Source organism: Anguilla anguilla, chromosome 13, assembly GCF_013347855.1.
Source record: "Anguilla anguilla isolate fAngAng1 chromosome 13, fAngAng1.pri, whole genome shotgun sequence".
Lineage (NCBI taxonomy): Eukaryota > Metazoa > Chordata > Actinopteri > Anguilliformes > Anguillidae > Anguilla > Anguilla anguilla.
Window position 1 is genome coordinate 15,807,524 of NC_049213.1, and position 21,994 is coordinate 15,829,517.

The 21,994-nt window shown below is 40.9% G+C and overlaps 1 protein-coding gene across 1 annotated transcript; it reads left to right on the plus strand.

Moving 5' to 3' along the window:
• The first annotated feature begins 231 nt into the window (after nt 1-231).
• On the plus strand, nt 232-19,380 carry LOC118211297 (serine incorporator 1-like). The gene is made up of 12 exons (XM_035388396.1): nt 232-492; nt 1,767-2,084; nt 2,465-4,004; nt 9,531-9,692; nt 10,178-10,371; nt 11,068-11,147; nt 11,446-11,583; nt 14,111-14,280; nt 14,867-14,957; nt 15,493-15,694; nt 16,314-16,544; nt 16,649-19,380. Exons 3-12 carry the CDS (start codon nt 3,966-3,968, stop codon nt 16,785-16,787), a joined length of 1,446 nt encoding a protein of 481 aa, XP_035244287.1. The 5' UTR covers nt 232-492; nt 1,767-2,084; nt 2,465-3,965; the 3' UTR covers nt 16,788-19,380.
• Nucleotides 19,381-21,994: the final 2,614 nt, after the last annotated feature.

Below are 21,994 nucleotides of genomic sequence, written 5' to 3' on the forward strand. Positions count from 1 at the left end.
GAGGTCAGATCTTTCCTCTGCAATACATAAGGTTGCTAAATATGTCATTTTGTTGTTGTTTTTCGGAACATGTAGGAACGTGTAGCTTTGGGTATACTATCATTATGTCGCGAACTTAAAACACGACCGGACACGACCGGATAAGTTGCAATCAAATTATCAGCAGTGGGTAGTCTAACAACGCGAAGAGGGCAACGGGGGTCAAGACAAACAAACCCACCGAGAATGGTTTGCGAGCTTGCACTGCGCAGTGCACACACTCTCAAACAGCAGCCTCTCGCCTGCCGTCTGAACCAAAGGTTAACCTGCGGCATAAATCGCTCGCGTCGTCGTTGTCTTTGGTGCTCGTGGGGAATGGATGCAAATCCAGCAATTTCCTTGTCACTGTTATACAGGGATGATCCGATTTACTCATTGTGTGCTTCGGACTTGATGACTGCATCTCAAACAGTGAATAATAATTTCATTAAGGAACAGAAGCAACTGATTAAGGTAAGGCTGGTGATTATCAAACATTGAAAACGTTATTTTGATGTAGCTATTCGTAACATTACAATGACACAAATTAAAATTACATTCTAATTTTTTTTTAGACTATCTTTATTTATCTATTTATTTATTTTGTCTTATCTCGTTCTAGTTCTGGCCCGGTAGCCTATGGGTTTTACATTAAAAAATAATCATGGCAAATTTACGACGGGATTGCATTTTGGTCTGGTTTTATTAAGTCTGAAATAAATTATCCATGTTGCTATATTTAGGATAAACTAACTTAAATAGTTTTACCACCTAGAGATAGGACAGAAAAGGAAAACGGTATCCCCCTCAGTTCCCAACTGTGCGCAAACCAAGGAAATAATTACCTAATGACTAACTACTTTGCGAAAGAAAATTCTGTAGAAGGAAGTGCAGAATGAATGTCTTGGTAACACAAATTAAACATAATTCATTAACCATTATACATTTGGTTGAGCTCCTGAATGTTAAGAATGTTCAAGAAAGTACGAAGTACTGCTGTTAAATTATGCTAATAAGCTTACTGATTCAAGGCCTGTGTCTCCCATCAATGGTGTTTGTAAAAGTTTCCATTAAAATGAATAAATACAATGTAATAAAACGATCTTCAACAGATCTTCAAACTTTGTCAAAAATAGCCATCTGATACAGTGAACAAGTGGCAATTGCATTTAAGTCCAAACATTTAACAGATTCAAAGGAATCCAATCTCTCATATTATTCTCATATGCCATGCCTAGTTTAATTGTGTGTAGCAACCCCACTGAACAGTTTAGGAATTCAGCTGTCCTCTACTCTCAAAGGCAGTGTGGCTGCAAGCCATTGTGAAATGACAAAGAGGCGAGGAATGCTCTTTGATTCAGCATCCTTTGTCCTGCGCCGTCCAAGGCAAATGATAAAACATTGATGTGCTGGAAAGATACCAGAACAACAAATGTAGAACTTAGTGTCCATGCCAGGATTTCCAACATTCATTTCTTGATTCATTAAGCTTTTTAGGGCTCATTTTTGTGCCAGCTTGCAATTTACAGTAACACACACACACTCACACACATATTAAAGAAATTCCCATATCTGTTCTTGTGAATGTTCCGAACCCTCTAAATATTTTGTACTTGTCAGCTGACTTGCATTGGATTTAGGCATAACCTTTACAGAACGTATAAAGATCTTGGACTGGAATACAGCCAGCACCGTCAAGTCTGGCCTTATGAAAGGGTTCTAACTTGTCATGTCAATCTGCCCCATAGACACTAAAGAAACTGGAACAACAAAAGCTTCTTCGCATGCGCCAGCTCAATGAAGAGAAGAAGCAATTTGCTGCCCTCATGAGGAGGAAGCTGTCCCAGAGGGGGAGCAGTGCGCAAACAGCCTTTGGCCCATCAGCATTCATGCCAGAATGCTCCAATAGGGCCTCCTCTGCCCCTGTCTGCCACTTCCCTGCCCCCAGCCACAGGGAGAACAGCGCAAAGAACAGCACAATCTCAAAAACCAGCACCTACAGTACTTTGTCAAAATATTCCCCTTCCCCACAGCAACCACTGTCTCTGGATACACAAAGGAGTATTGTGAGTTTGTTTCTTGTGCTGTACTCTTATGCTATACTGTACAGTATCTGGCACTTAAGACACTATTCAGTCTTAGTCCTTTAGTTGTAGTTCAGTAGTCTAAGTATTTTAATTAAGAAAATGCACTGTGTTCACTTGCAGCACACGTTTCATATTTATTGCTTTTATCTGTGTATTGTCATATAAAAGTAAAAAAGTTACATATAAAGTTACTTAAAGTTGACACAATGTTAAGCATAAGCAGTATTGTGAAGACAGTTGTAAATGATAGCTAATTTAAATGTTTGCAGAGTAATTTTTCTGAAAGGTATTGTATAGACTAAAATGTTTTGTCTGCAGTAATATGTCTTTGGTAATTTTCACGTTTCTTTTATATCTAGGGGGTGAAAATGTATGTTAACTCAACAAGAGGTGTTTGTAAATGTGGACACTCCTGTAAGCTGTTAACAAGGAGTGAGAGCTGTCTTCCGGTACTGCAGTAGTACCTTTGCCGTGGGAGAGACCCAGCAAGAATATTATGGAACTTTGGATGCATGGGAGCTTTAGACCAAGCAGCAGAGACATGAACCAACTTCTGCTGCTCTTTGCTTGGGTCTGCTTTAAGGGTATTGTCACTGTCTCACAGATAATATGAAATGTAGGCTAATGTGCATCTATTGTTACCTAAATGGATAATGTAAGGAGAATGTCAATATCTAGCTGATTTGTAGATAATCTGTGAGTTACTAAGGTTTTTTTGTCTCAAACTGCATATATCCTGTTTTGTCTGTGCACTAACCTTTTGGGCTCATGCTGTGTGTGTGTGTAACTTCACCATGCTGTTTGAGGGCAGGTGGGAGGCAGGTAGACAGTACTGAAATTAGAAGGATCACAGTTTCCTCTCAATTAAAATGTAAAAATTCCAATTTGACAGAAAATGGCACGTGCAGCTCAGGACTAATCTGCACACATTAAAGATAGTTACATATTTGACATGAAAATAAACATACATCGTTTTATATTTAATCAAAATGTATATATAGGCTATATATACATATATATTTTAAATGAAGGTCTTAAACTTCAACTCAATGCCATAAATCTTTTCAGGAATGGCTGCAGCACGAGAAGCTGTTTCGCCTACAGTGCGTAATTATAGATGGCATTAACTATCCCTAATTATAATGGTTTTGGTTAGAAAATAAACGGTGTGTGTGTTATTGTGTATGGTCTTGCACAGTACAGTAGGCTAAGTGGTTCGATGACATCATCGTACACATGACGCCGTTAATTTCGCCATGGATTTCATGGGCTGAGGTCCGCTACACTTGCATTGTACCAACAGGTGGACAGTAATGAGATTAGAAGGATCACACAGTTTCCTCCCAATTAAAATTTATAAATTCCAATTTGACAGAAAATGGCACGTGCAACCAGGAGTGCTATCTTCACCTTTTGACGGTAATAAAACAAATGCATGGAGTTAAAGTTAATTATTTTACTATTGAAAGGCAACATACATCGTTTTTCATTAAATCAGAACGTACATACATAATTATTATTTTTTTAAATAAAGGTCTTGCACAGTACAGTAGGCTAAGTGTTTCGATGACATCATCGTACACATGACGCAGTTAATTACTCCATGGATTTCATGGGCTGAGGTGAGGTCCGCTACACTTGCCTTGTACCGACAAAGGGAAGTTAATCACAGTGAAGTTGCAATAGCTAATCGTCAAGGCTGTTGCGTTTCCACAGAATTATGTGAAAATAACAAAGAAACAAAAATCAGGGGACTAAAAAAAATCTCTGAGAAAAACAAACCGCGGAATAGACCGAAGATCGGCAACCTGTTGGGAAAGAAAATAATTTTGAGAGCAGAGTCCTGTCTAGAGGTGAACGATGGGTGCTGTTCTGGGGGCCTTTTCTGTGGCAAACTGGGTAAGCGAATTGGTTCACTAGCTAGATAATGATTGTGTTGCTCTGACAACAATGGCTGTTTCACGTCTAGTTATCAACAGAACTAATTAGACAGCTTCATTATATCTAATTGACATTGCCGGCAACAGTTTTTCAATTTAGATCGTGTCGTGTAGTTTAACCGTATTGACAAACAATTAGCGTAAGACCTGCGTTAGCATCGGAGCTAACGTTAGTACGAGTAATCAACAGGTTTAGAGTGCCAGTGCAGAGAAGCTTACTGCTTATCGATAGTATTCTGCGCAACAGGTAGCCGGGCGCTAGCAAGGTTGCGCTTAGTAATTCGTCGAAGGGTGAAAGAAAACGAAATAAACGATTTGTCTGGGGGTTTCCACATAGCTCACTGAAACCGGTGAGACATTTTCGTGATGTTCTTGCGCTAGCAGTAAACCTATAGCACATGGAAAGAAATTGCGTGCAATCCAGCAGCATGATAATTATAGTAACGTTTGAAAGGAAACGAAACTAACGAGCCCAAGAATGTGGATTTTTATTGTTTCAAGTTCAGACGTTAGCTAGTTAACCGCGATATTTTCTTTTAGCCTTCATTTGTGCTTTCAACTAAATTTAGTAACATACAACTCAGTTGTCCTGTTTTAGCTAGGTAAATAGCAAATTAACGTTATACCATATTAACAATGTGTATTTTGTGCTCAACTATCAAATACAATTATATATTTTAATGCAATATAACTGGTAGCTGGGACATTAACTTCCGTTAATGTTAACTAGCTAATTAGAGGGTTAATCGGATCCCCCTGAACAGTCATTCCTCGTGATCAAATTCGTAACAAAGCAATAGCCAAGTTTAGTCAAAACGATGTCAGCTATAGTTAATGTTAGTCAAGTTTAAAACCTTGCTGTTTTGCAATTTATGCAAAAAAGAAAAAAGGCAGCATGTCTACATTTCCAACACCTAATCGTTAAATAACTATTAAATAACGACAGTTGCTTGTAGTAGTTTATAAATTGGGGTAAAATGTGCCCTTCTTCATGTACACGTATGACACGCATGGATATTGTAATTTTCCCAGTGTTGGAAATTTATTATTATTTTGTAGCTAGTCCAGACCAGAGCTGCCCAACCCTGTTCCTGGAGATCAACCGTGCTGTAGGTTTTCATTTCAACCCTAATTTGGCACACATGATTCTGATAATTAACATCTCAACAAGATCTTTCGCTGCTGAATGGGGTGTGCTTTGTTGGGGTTTTGGGGGGTTTGTCATCCTTGGTCCTGAGGGCCCCGTGTGTATACAGGTTTTCGTTCCAACCACAATTTTACAATCCCATAATTTTAACAAGCTGTTAATTTTTCTTGTCTAGGTAGCCTACTTTTCATGTTTAGTGGGATTATTTACCCTCTTAAGCCACATTATGTCAGAAATAGATAAACATGCCATGAAGAATAAAAGTCCCATGTTCACATTGTGCTATATTGCAAAAAAACTACATAAAAAGAGACCAAAATTGTTTAACTGATCCAATTAAAGACTGAGATGAATCAGTAGTATATAATGAATTCAAAGACAAATGATAACAAGCCCTACATTGTGTTATTAAGTTTAAGATAAATTAAAAAATGAAAGAACGTAAACAGGTGTTCAACAACTTAAGGAGCCTATTGATTCCCTACAGTCCTGAATTTGATCAGTTGAAATTTTTTGTCACCTTTTTTTAATGCAGTTGTTAGCATAGGGCCGGCAGGTGCAGGTTTGTGTTTTAGCTCAGCACAATGACCCTTGATTCAGCTATTTCAATCAAGACCTTGATTTAGAATCAGGTGTATTCGTGCTGGGCTGTTACAAAAACATGCACCCATGGCATCATTTTTATTTTTATTTTTTTGTAGCCCTAGCCCATTGCAATCCATTGCCTTTCACCAGTCAAACAGCAGTTAATAGTTTAAATATTTTTTAAACCTTCAAATTCCAGGACACAGTGACATAAGGATATGCAAAAGATAATCGCACAGAAAGTATGCGTGTGTGTGTATTGTAACACACCACGCACAGATCAGTTTCTTAGTTTCACATCAAGACTTTGCACTGCTTTTCATTGAATGCTTATCTACACAGCAATAGGCTATGGCTGTTTGGTTATTTCAGTAGGGGGCCATTATGTCCGATGACAGCCTGGTACTGATTAACATGTCTGTGCCGAGTCAGACTAACGTTGATTCCTTACCGGTCTATTAAGTTGTTTACAGTGCTCACGTCGGTCTCCTTAAAGGTACAGTGGTGTAGTTCATCTTCCAGTCTGATCATTCCCTAATCCCTTTCCACCAACAGGATGTGGTTTAGGCTAAGCATGGCAAGAAGCATCTTTGTATTGGCTTGTCTATAAGTAGCTGTTAAAAAGCAAAAATTGTGAGTGTCAAAATTAACATTGTAAAACTACTACTTTGCAAAAGTAAGCCTGCGTGTTTTCAGTATTTTCACAAATACTGAAACTGAATGAATCCCAAGTGTCTAGCAGAAGTTTTCCCTCTAGGGGTCAAGTGTTCTCATGCTATTTGAAATCCAGTCATTTTGCATTCTTTTCTTCATGCTGTCCATTTTAATATCTTGGCTATATTTTATATCTCACTCGTGTCTTTAGATTGGTGGCATTCCCTGACATAATCCAATCTATAATCCATGTGAAAATTTGCTGAAATCACTTACACCTGCTATACATTTTTGTCCATAGGCAGAGAATAAAAAACAGCAGTCCATCCACAAAAAATGTGAAGTTGGCCTTTAGGTATTACATTTTTTTTCATGTACCTCCTTCGTGCACTTTCAGAAGCATCCATAATGATGTGGATGGGTGGATTATTTTTAATGTGGATGGGTGGAGCCAGGGGAGAGATATAGCTCAGGCCAGGGGTAGGCAAATCTGATCCTGGAGGGCCGGTGTGTCTGCAGGTTTTTGTTTCCATCAGTTACCCTGGCTAAATGAGCTGACTGGCTACATACACCAACAGTGGTTCACTTGTACATTAGATCACAGTAAAAGGCTTCATATAGGGACAGGAACTCTTGGCTTCTCGTTCATATGCTTATCCAGAAATCTAGTTAAAATGTCAAATGCCATAAATGTTATGGCTAATGAACGAATTAAGGATGGAAGTTGGCTTGAAAACCAGAAACAAATATGGCCTTCATTGCCCTCCTCTGGCTCAAACAGTGGGCACTGAAAAAAAATCTGGGTAGTATTAGGAATGCTGTTCTCAGGCAATTTCAATACGAGCTTGGGAGCCGCACAGAGCTTCAAAGTTCAGCAGAGAATGTTAATCGGCTCAAAGATGGCATGAGACACAGGCAGTTATTGTACAAACTCAAAAACAGGTAATATTTCAATTCTGTTACTCTGGTTGGTCAGGATGTGGCAGACTGGTTACTTGTCAGGTTGCTAGGCAATTATGCCTTGTCCTTTGTTGACATTTTTATATTAAGAACATCTCGTTTGGTGGGAAAAATAAATATTTGCCTTCCATGGCCAGCTCCATCTGTCTCTTGTACTCCCTTTTCCTTTCTGTTCAAGGCCTGGAGGGGGGAAAGATAGCACACAAAGGCCCCTTTAATGCGCAGATGAAGAGAATGAGAGGAAGGGTAGATCGAACAAAGAAGGTCATTAACATAGAACTGCACAAACAGTCCAATTAATACAGTAAAATGAGGCAGCAGTCTGGTTTAGTGTATTAGTAACATTAGTGATGGTTACTATCTTCTGTCGCTCCTTTGCCTGTGCATGAAGGAATGTGTGTGTTATGGCTCAAGGCTGCCGAGTTGCAATAACCAGCAGCCAGCCAAACACGTTTAAAAACACCATGGTGTCCTTTTGCAAAAAAAATGTCCATTTATTAAGAAGATGTGATACAACCAAAAAAAAACGGAGCGGAAACAAAAGGGGAAGGTGAGTCTTCCGGCTGACCTACCCTGACTGAAACTAAAGTCCCCCCCAAAAAGAAACCAACCACTGACCACACTGCCTATCACCAGTGCTAAACGCTTTAAATGAACACAATGATCAGTACAATAAAAACATACAAGGGACAAACGCCATTTTGCCTGAGCATCTGCATGCGTGCTCTTGGCTGGGGAGCCAGACTTGAACTTCGAGAGAGTACCACCGGACCCACCTTGAGAACGGTCTTTCGCGCACTCTCACGGCTTGGGGTTTTCTCAGGGGTGACGAACACGTCTTTACGTGTTAGGACATAGGCTACTCGTCAGCGATCACTGTAGCATCAGCTGCTTTGCTGACTTCACGCTCATTCATATGTAGTGACTTTCTCAGGCAGACAGTTTTTGAACTCCTCTAGTACAACCAAATCACTGAGCTGTTCAAAGACTGTTACGCCCTGTGAGGTACCCCACCGATTAAAGATACTCTTTCTCTCGGAAAAACTCCACATGTGATTGGTTGTCTGGTTTTCGATGATAGCAATATTTGTGCTGATAAGCCTCGGGGACAAGCTCATAAACTTTCAACACAGCAGCTTTCGCTAACTCGTAGTCGAGGGGTTGTTCAGCTGTCAGTGCTGAGTAAGCCTCTTGCACTTTGCCCATAAAATACACTGCCATTGGGCCATTACCAAATAACAAGCCAGTAGATCTATCTCTCTCAGACCAGAACCGATCTGAGCTGTCTAAACAAAGTTATCAGTTAAGTTCTTCTGACCTCACTTACAATGAAGACGGAACTGGAGACAAAAGGGGGAAAAGGGAATGTGAGTCTTGCGACCCACTGTTTGGCCTGCCCTGACTGTCTGAAACTAAAAAGTGCAACAAAAAAAAAAGAAACCAACCACTGACCTCACTGCCTACCACCTGTGTTTTTGTGTGCTTTAAATAAACCACAGTGACCCTGGTATAAATGAAAATGGGTCAAGCAAAACAGGAAAAGGATCAAAAGCACAAACCACAGCGTGCTGCGCTGCGTGCCTGCCGAGTCGGCTGCAGAGTGGCTGCCTCAAATCGCCACCTTGTATAGCACTGTATGCATGAGGCTTGCACCTGCAACCGAACATGTGAGCACACCCGGGAGTACACGCAACACAGAAAGCGCACTCTCACATGACAGAAAGAAAAAGAATTACAGCAAAATTCAGTTGTATAAAATAAATAACTAGGAGCACATACTTGTGGAATATGTTGTGTACTGACCCCATTTCACACTACAGACCATCACCTCTCCTGCTGGTGTTAAGCTTGAGAGTTAAACATCAGAAATCAAGTATTTAAGCATACAGCATTACATGCAGCACCTCTCCACGTGTCTTGTGTGAGCAATCGTGAAAGGTCACTGTGTGTCATTCACATAGACATGCCATGCGATGCCTAATACAAGGACCTGTACATTGGTGGATAGATACAGTCAGCTCCATGATGTTTGGGCCAAAGACATTTTTGCCTTGATTTGTCTCTGTACTCCACAGTTTTGTGTTTGGTAACGATGTCGGCCATTTGCTAACGGCCTCCCTTGGGCCTCCCGTCTCGCAGATCCCGTGCCTGTGCAGCAGTGCCACGTGTCTGCTGTGCAGATGCTGTCCCAGCAGCAAGAACTCCACGGTGACGCGGCTCGTCTACGCCTTCATCCTGCTGCTGGGGACCATCGTGTCCTGCGTCATGCTGTCCCCGGGCATGGAGAAGCAGCTGAAGAAGGTTCGGTCGCACGCTCTGTGCATTTCACTCACCCTCGTTTGGCTCACTTTTATTCTGCAGTTGTATTTATTGAACCACTTTCAGTTCCCAAGCCAATTTTTTTTTAGTTTGCGCAATTTGTGGGGTAGTCTCGAAACTGAAGCGTATTTAGCAGATTCGGGGGAGAGCAGACATGTCCGCTGAGCCGTTTCCTGCCAGCCGTTGTGTGGCTGAGCCGCGTAGTCATTGCGTCTGAGGTGGGCGCTCCGATTGCAGCTAGTACGGGAAAATCGCTGTCGCATGATTTGAACAGAAAAGGCCACTGGTGTGAACCGAGTGGTGTGCACATGTGCGCAAACGCACTGTCTGAATCTCTCCCTCCCCAAGCAATACTCTCCCTCCCCGAGGCAACTACGCCACCCCCTGGGGCAGGACTTGATACTAGAGACTATGGGGCAAATCCAGTTGTGTTGTAGTTTTGTGGCTGCCTTGTTCTCCTGGTGCAGATTCCTGGGTTCTGTGAAGGTGGAGCGGGCTCCTCCATCCCTGGAGTCCACATCGACGTCAACTGCGATATTTTTGTTGGCTACAAAGCTGTGTACCGGGTCTGTTTTGGCATGGGCATCTGCTTCCTCTTCTTCGCCCTGCTCATGATCAACGTGAAGAATAGCCGAGACCCCAGAGCAGCTGTCCATAATGGGTAAGCCCCTCCCTGACCGCATGGCCACACCCATTTTTCTCAGAACGTGATATTCCGTTATATTAAATGTATTGAAATAACTTCTTTGAACAGAGTGCTATGTTCATATATTATTTATGAATGTAGGCCCGACTTGTAGAATATAATAAAATGAAATGTCTAAATACACTTCCCATTTAAGCAAAGTATAAGGCTAGAGGCTTTTTGTATCTGTTCTTCTTTCTGGGGATATCTGGTCATTTATATGTTTTGAATGGGGATCTGATTTTGAAATGCAGGAAAATTTTTGAGCTGTCCTGTGATTGTAACATCGCAAGGAAAGATTACATTGGTATAATATGATATGATACAATGGGCTTTTGTAAGAATGTGTGTTAAAGGGCAGAGCTTTTCACAGCTTAAATGCAACTTCAAAAAGATCTCATATTTGTTCGGAAAAAGTAGTGGCTTTCTTGGAAATGCCAAATGTTCATAAATCAGGTCAACCAAGGCCACTGTGTGGTTGGTACATCCGATGGTACATCAGATAATACGTGTTCCTACAGGGTGAACCTACGGTGTACTGTAATGCTATATAGTAATATTATAATTTGATATTCTAATAATTTTTTTATTAGTAATTCTGGTAAATGCCAAAAAAATAAAAATGAACCACAAGATAGTGTTGTCTTCTCTGTAAGAAATTTCTTTTTTCAGGTTTTGGTTTTTCAAGATAGCGGCCATAATTGCAGTCACAGCCGGTGCCTTTTACATTCCAGAGGGGTCTTTCACCCGCGGTGAGTGACTTGTTGCAGTTTTGTGCGTTTGCAGAGGTGGATAGTCCAGGTTCAGAAAGTGAAAGTCCTCCCCGGTATTTTGTTTCAATGACCTGGATATGCTAGTTAGCACAATTATTCAGCCAGGGGGTAGAACTAACTTGCAAAATCAGCTAGCTGAGTTCATGGGTGGAAGAAACGCATGGCAGGACTTTTACGTCTGACCCCTGGACATTCCACCTCTGTGTATTTGACATTAAAATTTTGTGGCTCACGGTTTTTTAGCCAGTTCCTGACTCCTCTCTCTGCCCCTCCCCAGCCTGGTTTGTTGTGGGCACCGGTGGAGCATTCGTCTTCATCCTGATCCAGCTGGTTCTCCTGGTGGACTTTGCCCACTCCTGGAACGAGGCGTGGGTAGATAAAATGGAGAATGGCAACTCAAAGGCCTGGTATGCCGGTAAGACGTTCCCTCTGTTTGTGGAATTGAGGGCTGTGCAGCTGATGCCATATCTGATTGTGTATTTAAAGATGTGTTGTCCTGCATTGCGTTGCTGTGGCATGAAGCAGCTCAACATTGTCTCTCTTCAAATATGTCCCCCTCTACATGATCAAACAGTGAACCATCAAACAGTGACAAATAGCAACTTAGTATTCACAATTTTTACTGTTCTGTTTAGTGTAAACCTTAGTGTAGTGTAGTGTATCTATGGCAGGCAAAAAGAAAGTGAGATTTATTAACAGGATGATTTTGCTGTGGCTAAAGCATTAGGTTCGTCGATTGCCAGCTGAGATTTTCGCACACCTACATCAATGCGGAGATTGCCTACAACTGGTCTGCGTTGGCCGCGTCCCGCCTCCTCGTCCGATTGGGCGAAGGAACATACTGAACCATCTTCTCTTACTTCTTTACTTTTTTTGTATTGCTAAATACACTAAAGCAGTTTGGAAATTGACGTCCGCCCGTTGAAGTTCCTGCTCCTTTACCACAGCTGCGCTTGGTGCAGCGGGCATTGTCACTTCCGTCTCTCCCGCGGTTCTCAAAACCGCTGAATCTGAGTCTGTGCCTCCCGCTGGAGTGTCACTAAACAGACTGCTCAAAGCCACAGGGAGCACACACATCTGTGTGCCTCGTCAGCCTCCTTATCTTCAGTGTACTCCCTCCTTTCTGTTTCCAGGGAGCACCAGCAATTCATTTTTTTTAGGAAATTGTTACATTTATTGCTGGAGACGCACATGCGGCAACTTCTGGAATAAAACTAGGGTCTAACCTGTTTATATCAAGCAGTCATAACTGAAAGATTCTTGTTTTAACAATCCAGTGATCAAAGAACTATAAGCATAGTTAGCACTTTTTTCTTACAATTCCATAAATCTGAAATGGATGGAAAATTTACTTCCAGAACCATCACGTGACAGAAATAGGTCACTTGGGTACTTTGGACTGTGTTCATTGCCCAACCGTCAGTTGCTATGTTTGTTGCTACATTGATGACGCTGTTCTTTCATTGCATATTGACTTTTAACCAATTTAAAACCAGAATAGAGTTAAGTAAAGTAAAGCTGCCATTTGATTGGTTAGCATGGTTTCCATCAGAAGCCAGGGCAGATGAACAGAAATGATAGTTCATCTGCACTGTTCCCACATTTTATTTTCATTTATTTACAGCTATGTCCGTCTGTCTAGGACAGCGCTCAATTTTATTTCCAAGGTCATACTTTAAGACTTCATCTTGTTTGCAACAAAAAAATTGAGCCCTCTATATCTGCTGCCTGCGTATTGAAATAAAGTATATAATATAAAGTAATATAAAGTAAGATATTGCAATACTATACACAAACAATATGCCACCAAATATGCAAATTATTTCTGCTTTCAGATGTACAGCAATCTGCAGTGAGCTCTATAATCTAAAATTATGGAGTACAGAGCCAAATCAAGAAAAAATATCTTTGTCCCAAACATTATGGAGTGCAGTGTGTATCTGGTTCAGGCCTTCTGGTGTAAGTGCTGAGTCCTACATGGTTGTAATGGGCCTAGTACTTCCAAGGGAAGGAAAGTGGGCCTGGTGGATGGCACAGCAGGGAACTGGAATGTCTTGCGTGCGCAGTCTGTTCTTTTGCTACCATATATGGATATGTAATTTCATAAACTTGCACTGACGCATGTATATATCCCACGCATGCCATGCCGGTGTGAACCTAATTATTTTGGTATGGGGTTAAGGCCTGGTACTTGGGCCGAGGAGTAAGAGGTCATTCTTGGGATTGAATTATAGTTCCTCCTGAGCGTTTGTGAGCTCACTCATCTTTTACTGTCTTGATAACGTTTGGGGAACCAGTGTGTGTCAAGCTTCACCGATTCAAGGCCATGAGGGCAAGTCGACTCAAGGCACGATAGCAGGCACCTGAACATTATGAGGGATGGGGGGAGTGGACCCTGATGAGGTCATCGGTTCCCAGGGAGTAGAGTGAGTGTTAACACAGAGGGCAATAATTGGTTGGTATGTTCTATGGTTGTAATCTCCCATATTGGATTTTACCCAGCTGTTGGTAATAAACAGACTACAGAGCCAAGCTGTAGGATTTTGGCAGCCCTAAACAAGGATGAACCAGAGGGAACCGATTGTGGACCAGGGATGGGGGGTGGGTTGTAACCAATTGCGATTAGGTGGGGGTGGGGGGGGGGGGTTGTTGACAATTGTGGAACCGGGGACCAGCGCAAGAACAATAGCACCATGTGAACACTGTGCAATTAAAATGACATTTAAGAAAACACAAAAACATTTAATACCTGAATTGTGTGGCCCACTGATACAACAATCCTTACATTCCAAAAATACACTGTCCACACATTTACAGTATATTCCATTTCCATACATAATAATGTCCAGCTGTATAAATGCATATTCGAGTCGTACGAATGCTGTGAGGTCTTAGGGTGTCTGCTAAACATGCGCAAACACAGAGTGCTTCTTGTGTTGCAGCGTTGCTGTCAGTGACCGGCCTGTGCTACATCTTCTCCTTGGTTGCCATCATCCTGTTCTTCGTCTTCTACACCCAGCCGGAGGGTTGCGGTGTGAACAAATTCTTCATCAGCTTTAACATGATCCTCTGCATGGTGGTTTCTGTCGTTTCTGTTTTGCCCAAAGTGCAGGTGAGTGTGTGGTCTGCGTGGTCCATTTGCAGTATCAGCGGAACAAGAAACTATGTAGCAGTACGGTCGATAATAAACCAGAAATGCTTTTGCTAAGTTATTTACAGCTCTACTTTTCATCTCTGCCCCAACTGACCTCATTTTACAGGTTGTAGGTTTGTCAGTTATCCTAATAGAAGTAGAGTCAGTTGTAGAAAGCAGCTGATGATTTGCTAAACACAGAAAGGAGTAATTAAGAACTTTAAATGTGTCTAATCAGCTGTAGCAGCAGTTTGTGTGAAACCGCTTAAAAATTGTGAACTGATCCTGATGAGCAGTGGTCATGTTAACACAGGTTTCTGAGTTTTTTATGCAGGGAAAAAAAGGGCCAAAATGCAGGGGAAAAAAATACACTGCGTTCTATGATGATTACAACGGGCGATGACCCAGACTTGAACCATAAGATTACACCTGCTTTCCAATCTTCTTTTGGTGACATTTCTGTTGTTTATTGATCATCATGTTTACACAGACGTTGTTGTGTGTGTGTGTATATCTGGTGTGTGTGTGTGTGTGTGTGTGTGTGTGTGTGTGTATGTGTGTGTAGGAAGCCCAGCCTCGATCAGGTCTTCTTCAGTCCTCCCTCATCACTCTCTACACCATGTACCTGACTTGGTCAGCCATGACCAACGAGCCCGGTGAGAGCCTTATTTTAACCCTACTCAAAGTTTTATTAGAAAAATAACATCTTATTTAGAAATGTCATAACATTTATTGAATAAATGCTAGCAACTGGCAGGTCTAAGAATGATCATTTTAAGAACACCGGCTCTATGTATGTAACATCATATTGAATTTTCATGTTGTTGCGTTTTTTTTGTTTGTTTTTTTTTGTTTGTTTTTTGGGTGGGGTTTGAGAAAGTTTGAGAAATATGATTATACTTTCAATGATCATTTAAGAAATTGATAAATCAACCAAGAAAACATTAAGAGCAAATCACAGTGTGCGCTGTAGAAAGTGCATAGAGTTGTTATATTGTTATATTTAGTGTTTGAAGTGAGCTGGAAAATGACTCCAAGGTGTCAGTCCCTAAGCCCTTTTACATTCAGAACAGTTTCGCTTCCAGATTTCTCTTTAGTTCCCAATTTGAAATACCCAGCGGCGGTTGACGGCGCGTCCGCTCACCGCGTCCGGGTCCGTGGCTAACCGGCGGCGTCCGCACTGTCCCGCAGAGCGCGAGTGCAACCCCAGCCTGCTCAGCATCATCCAGCAGATGGCCGCTCCCACGCCCACCCCGGAGACGGCGGAGAATCAGACCGCCACGGTGATCATCAGCACCGAAGAGCCCGCCCCCACCGCCCCGTACCTGCAGTGGTGGGACGCCCAGAGCATCGTGGGATTGGCCCTTTTTGTCCTCTGCATTCTGTACTCGAGGTAGGACGACACACGGAAGCGCTTGAAGAGAAGGTTTCCATGCTCTTTGAAAATCCACCTCAGCGCTTAAATTGTAAAAGTCGTATCAAGGGCTTGGAAGTTCTGGAAAAAACATGAAGTGTTTTTGAGGTACTTTAAAGAGCCTGAATTTTTTCATCTTGAAGAATGTCTTTTTCACCTTTCATATAAATGACTCCCGTAGAAGTGGATTGTGGATCAGTACCTCACTGTGCTAGAAATCGCTAGTGGTCAGATTGGGTTGAAAAGGCTGTTTTTAAGGGTTAATTTGGCCGGTTTGGTTAGTCCAGGACTTGTGAAGTACTTCAGCTGGTGGCATTGATAAGCATGCAAACCCAGTAAGGACGTAAGTGTTTGGTGTTGAGGACAGGCAGAGTTACTCACACACAGATTACATTTGTACATACTATCCTTAAGCAATTCAGCTGGAGTAGCTGACCTGAAGGTGTGCCAGCACTACACCTTTGTTTTGAACCTGCAACCTCCAAGTTACGGGCCTCTTTCCTTGGCCACCACACTGCACTGCCACCTCATGACAAAAAAACAGCAATTCGGGAATAGAGCCAATTGTTTTCCGTACCCTGTGGTCTCTGTCTGCCAGCATCCGCTCCTCCAGCACCAGCCAAGTGAACAAGCTGACTCTGGCGTCCAAGGACACCGTCATCCTGGAGGAGACCTCGGTGGCGGCCCCGGAGGAGGCGGAGGACGGGGACGGGCCCAGGAGGGTGGAGGACAACGAGAGGGACATGGTGAAGTACAGCTACTCTTTCTTCCATTTCATGCTCTTCCTGGCCTCGCTCTACATCATGATGACGCTCACTAACTGGTACAGGTCAGTGCTGGGTGCGTCCCACCTACCTAAATCATGCTTTTTACAGTTGATGTGATATTTTATGTCTCTTGATTTTCATCTCACTCAGCTTTCTTTCCTGACAGCCCCGATGCTCACTACAACACAATGACCAGCAAGTGGCCCTCGGTGTGGGTGAAGATCTGCTCCAGCTGGGTCTGCCTGGCGCTGTACGCCTGGACTCTGATCGCTCCCGCAGTGCTCACCGGCCGCGACTTCAGCTGAACTCCAGTATGACGCACTCTGCACTTCCTCTCAAAGCCAAAGTTTCTCACATTGCACAGTTCTTACAATGTTCCCACCATCACTGACCATTTTATGAACAATTACCATTTTGCCTGCAGCACATTATACGGGTTTCCCGGTCAAAACTGGAATTGTTATATTTTGTAAAGTTTAAAAAACCTATATTGGTTTGTGCAATTATTTTTGTGGTTAGTTAAACCTAGATAAAAAGGAGCATCAGAAATCACTAGGTGTTGAAATGTTCACTTTGTCAGGGAAAAAATTATTTGAATTATGAAATTATGTTATATATATATGCTGGAATTCAAATTCAAGAATTGGTCATTATGAATAGTTCCTAGCAGTTCTGGCTGCTTTTCTGTAAATATTTCATTTCGGTGTTGCATATAGTGAGAAGTGCTGGTGCAATCTCTCGAAACAGAAAGAAAAATGTTGTCATTTTGATTACACAACGAAAGGCGCAGAGGAACGACTGGTACCTGTGTGACTGAAGATCACAGCTGTCTTTCAGAGATGCGAGCGATAAACAGAAAGATGGAAGATAAACATTTTGCACATACTGCAGAACTACTGAAAATGTAAATACAAATTTAAATGTGTGATTTATTGCAAGCAAAGATCCAATCGCTTGCTTATGCAAGTATAGCCGTAACACTACGATTGTGTCCTGTTTAGCCAACTAGCGATGCACACTGCCATAATTTCATTTTGTTTTTGTTGTTGCATCATATGATATTCTTAGATAAATATGATTGTCATGAATTTTTATATTTTGACTTCATAGGCTTAATTGAATACCATTCCTTATGTTGTGTAGTCTGTTTAGACCTGCACCCATTCCATTATGTTTTACTTCAGTGGTTCTGTTAGATACAGACATTTCAAACTTGACATAAAGTGGCTAAAATGGTTTCCACAGATCTGCGCAAAGCTGAAGGCTTGTGTACATGTGCACTGTAGAAATTAGCCAACAGGTCTGTCAGTCTTTCCTGTATGCTGTATATTAGCTTAAGCAATACGGTCTTGTTTGCTGCTGTTTCAATGTGAAGCTTTACATTGCCAGTCTTATAGTTTAAGTTGCACTAGTCTCAAATGTCCTATTGTGCTAGAATATTTTTTCAAAACATTACATTTCATATAACCGTTATCTATTACAGTATGATGCTGTTCACTGCCTTACATTTTCTATGTGAATTGTGCACTTCACCATCTTAATTTTAAAGCATGGCAAAACTTGAGAGAAAAAATCAATGTGGAGAGATCTGTAAATATTTGAATCGCTGAATTTGAGATGTAGATGCTTTTTGCCAAATATTTCTGAAAGATAGCTTTATAATAGTACATACTGTATTTATGTTTTGAGTGTAATATTATCATAGTTAGTAAATGGTATGAAGCAATGTTATAAGGGTGGATTGGAGATGTTAAAAGTATTGATTTGAATTGAATACCCTAGAAGGCTGGATTACCAAATTAATGACCAATGTTGATTGTTTTAAATGAGCTGATTTGTCAGCTCAGATGTTCCATCACGGAGTACATTTTATTGGCTGCACTGAGTCACATGTTTACCATCTGTATTCCCCATTAATGTAGAGTTAATAAAGAACATGGAATAGTTCATGGGTGTAATGTTACTCTAAATATGGCGGTGCTTTCAATTCGTCCATAGATAGAATTTACACTACGGGGAAAACAGGTTTCTTTAAAAAAAAGAAAAGTTTATATTTGACATGTTGGCTCTGAGAGATCAAAGAACACATTTTGACCACCTGCCAATGGTCATGCACTGGTGTCTGATCCACTTACTATGAATGCTTAGTCTGTACTTTATCCATTCCATGCATGTGTATATATAGATAGATGGAAAATGTATTGGCATCAGCTTGTAAATGTGCTAATGAAGAGGCTAAGCTGTTAGCTGTCAGCAGATTTTCATTCTATGCTTGTGAATCGCAGCCCAAAGAGTTGCTAAACTGTCACAGTGATTTGAGTGCAGTTCACTAGCATCTTCATTCTGTGTACTGATCCATTTTTGGTAGACAGAAAAAGCTCAAATTTTGCTCAGTCATAGCCAAGTGAGATCACTGAAATCTTTCATTTTGCGGACAAATAAGTACGTTGGTAGCTAGAAAACTATACATTTTTGTCAGAAACAAGAACATAAAATCTCAGGTTATCATGATGTGCTGCACTCCTTGAATGCTAAGAGCACATTTAATTTCCTCATACTGCTGAAAAACATCCTCTGAAAAATGTCTTAGGTTTTGTTTGCTAGCTTCCAGGTAAAATTGTAAATTGTATGATTGGTGTGTGAACCATTTGAAAAGTGAAGTATTGCTTGGATATGTATTACTTGGATATCCAGGTAAAATCCAAGCAATTCATGGATATATCTTTGTCTTTAATGAAACTACAAAAACACCTGCAACCACTTCTCAATAATGGCAGCAGTGATAAATTTCCTCTTGCGCTTAGAATAACTTTAGTTCCTGATTGCACATAGCGCTTAAAACGTTTCAGAAAATACTTCCAATGTGATGGAAATAAAGACTAAAATGCTTGATACCAATATTTTGTCTTTGAGTTGTTTTTCTAAAATATTTGTTTTGAGCACCATGCAGCAGCACTGTCAAGGGCTTTGGAGTCATTTATCAAATAATCATAACAGGTTGAGTAAATTTAGTTGTAATTTCCTCTGTAGGCTTTCTATGTCTTTCTTGTACCATGAATCCAGCAATATATTTTTAAGATAAAATGAATTTTCTTTCTGGAACTTGCCACTCAATTTACTCAAACTACAGTCTCCCAAAATTAATAATTTTTTTATTGTGCTCTCAACCACCCAAAAACCACGTATTGGAAAATTGGAAAACACCATCTTACTATATGCATATTTACATGAATAGAAATGTAAATTCAGTTAAAATAATAAAATTCTTAAACAAATGTTAAATATTATTCATAAATATGCAAGAGTAGGATAAAATAACCTGAAAAGTACACAGGGATCTCAAACTCAAATCCTAGAAGGCTGGTGTTTGCTGGTTTTTGATGTGCTTGATTTTAGTCACTGATTGGCTAAAGAGTCTACACACCTTGTTTCCAAGGCCTAAATTGGCTGCTGATTAGAAGGAAATCTCAAAAACCAGAAGAGACTGCAGCCCTGTAGGATTGGACTTCCGGACCCCTGCAATACAGTAATTTATTTGGCGTGAAAATCTGCCACTTGTTATACCTGCTTGTCCACTAGATGGCGATGGTGTAGCAGCCACTTGATTTTTTCAATCAGTCCTTTAAATGCATGGCATGGTTAGAGTGGTAAGAAAAGCATATTTTGTGTCATCAAAAACATTTCTCTACTATTTTCATAATCTGCAGCTGGTGTCATCTTATCTCAATTTTTTTTTATTTCACTATCGATATCAATAAAATCTTCACCTAAGTGTGCAAGAAAATTTACTTTTTATACTTTTATTCGCCTTTCTCGGGATCCTGGAGTGTTGCAGAGAAGTAGCACCAAAGTCATTTAAGAAACACGTTACTGGAACGTTCCATTTGTGTTTGCACGTCTGTTTAGCTGTGGTAGGGCTTGGTGTGAGAGAGGGAATTGGGGTAATCTGGGGCCACACTTACTGAGCAGTCGCACCTGGGCTTAACTTCAGCCTAAATTGACTAAAAGTGTCCTTTTCTCAGGGAGAAAAACTGCAGTCAGTGTCATCTTGTATAATTAAGCTGTTCCTTTTATGTAAAACATGGTTAATAAAAAATGATTAACCATTCATATGATAATATGTTTCAATAAATCAAATCTTCCTTTCAATGTGATGACTAAAAAATGCAGCTTACCTGAATTGGTGTGTACTAGAAATACTCATTGAAAGGGTAAGGCTGGTTATGTAATGCATGGTCACATGAAAACATGGTCTGCATCTGAATGCCATTAAAACTTTACCTGCTTAATACTGAGCATGACCAATCAAATCTTCTGACCAAATGCAGGTTCGTGATGCAACCTGGTTTCACAGGAATCATGTAGAAATTATATATTTGTAATTGCCTGTTTGGATCTGTGGTAGGTGAGAGTTTGTCTGTGGGAGTGAGTTGAGTTTACAGGGCAAGTGCAGTCTTGCCCTGCAGAGATGAGATCTGTGTTTTTTTGTCCTAGAGTGGAGGGGTCACAGCAGGGCACCCAGCCAAATTCTTAACCTGGCACAGGTGTCATTTTCACTCAACATGTTCACATGCCTGCACACACACACACACACACAAACACACACGCACACACGCATACATGTACAAATACACACACGCACACATGCACACACACACACGCACACACATACATATACACACGCACACACATGCACACACATAATCACACACATACATACATACACATATATAGGCATACACACACACACATACACATATACACAGGCACACACACATGCACACACACATATGCACATGCACACACACACACACAATCACACGCACAATCACACGCATGCATACACGTGCACAGTCCGTCCAATCCAAATCTAGTATCCAGTGTGGATTTCATTGATGTAACTCAAAATAATATGAGATTAACTCTTCTTAGTCTCAGAGAATGGACAACTACAACTCAAATACGAACAGACATGCACTCTTCTTTTAGAGGGTAAATTTCTCTGGAAAAAAATGCCACATTTACTTTACAGTTGTCATTTATCACCCTGTCTTAATTTCAGTTAATCTAGTAATCATATGAGAGTGACCTTCTGGAGAAGTGTTTACTTTGGTCTGTGGAATGAAGAATAAATAGTGTCTGAGAGGATTATAAGGAGTATATAAGGAGTTTTTATGTTGATATTTTGCATCTTTTCTCCTCTGTGCAACACAATTGATTGTTTTTCATTTGTGTGTTTAGCTCTCAGAGAATGTCTCTGTTTCGGTAGCATTTTTTGTCCTTATTTGGGCACGTTTTAAGCAAACGGCAGACGAATCCGACTGTTCCAAAGGAAGCGAAGGCACACACTCAGGAAATCTGTTTTAACGTGACAGCTTTATTCCTCCCAGGGTTTAGCGCTGAAATAATATGCCAGGGTCCCTGAAATATTATTCAAGCCATTGGAAGATAACGCGTCTGTTTCTTTTGAACATTCACCAGTCCTCACAGGGAGACATTTTACAGGTCGTTA

What these genes read in the sequence shown, in the direction of transcription:
- LOC118211297 (XM_035388396.1), top strand. Translation starts at nt 3,966, where the DNA reads ATGGGTGCTGTTCTGGGGGCCTTTTCTGTGGCAAACTGG. An exon ending in TGGAGAAGCAGCTGAAGAAG is followed by an intron (nt 9,693 to 10,177) that starts GTTCGGTCGCAC and finishes CTCCTGGTGCAG; the next exon opens with ATTCCTGGGTTCTGTGAAGG. An exon ending in CTCAAAGGCCTGGTATGCCG is followed by an intron (nt 11,584 to 14,110) that starts GTAAGACGTTCC and finishes CTTGTGTTGCAG; the next exon opens with CGTTGCTGTCAGTGACCGGC.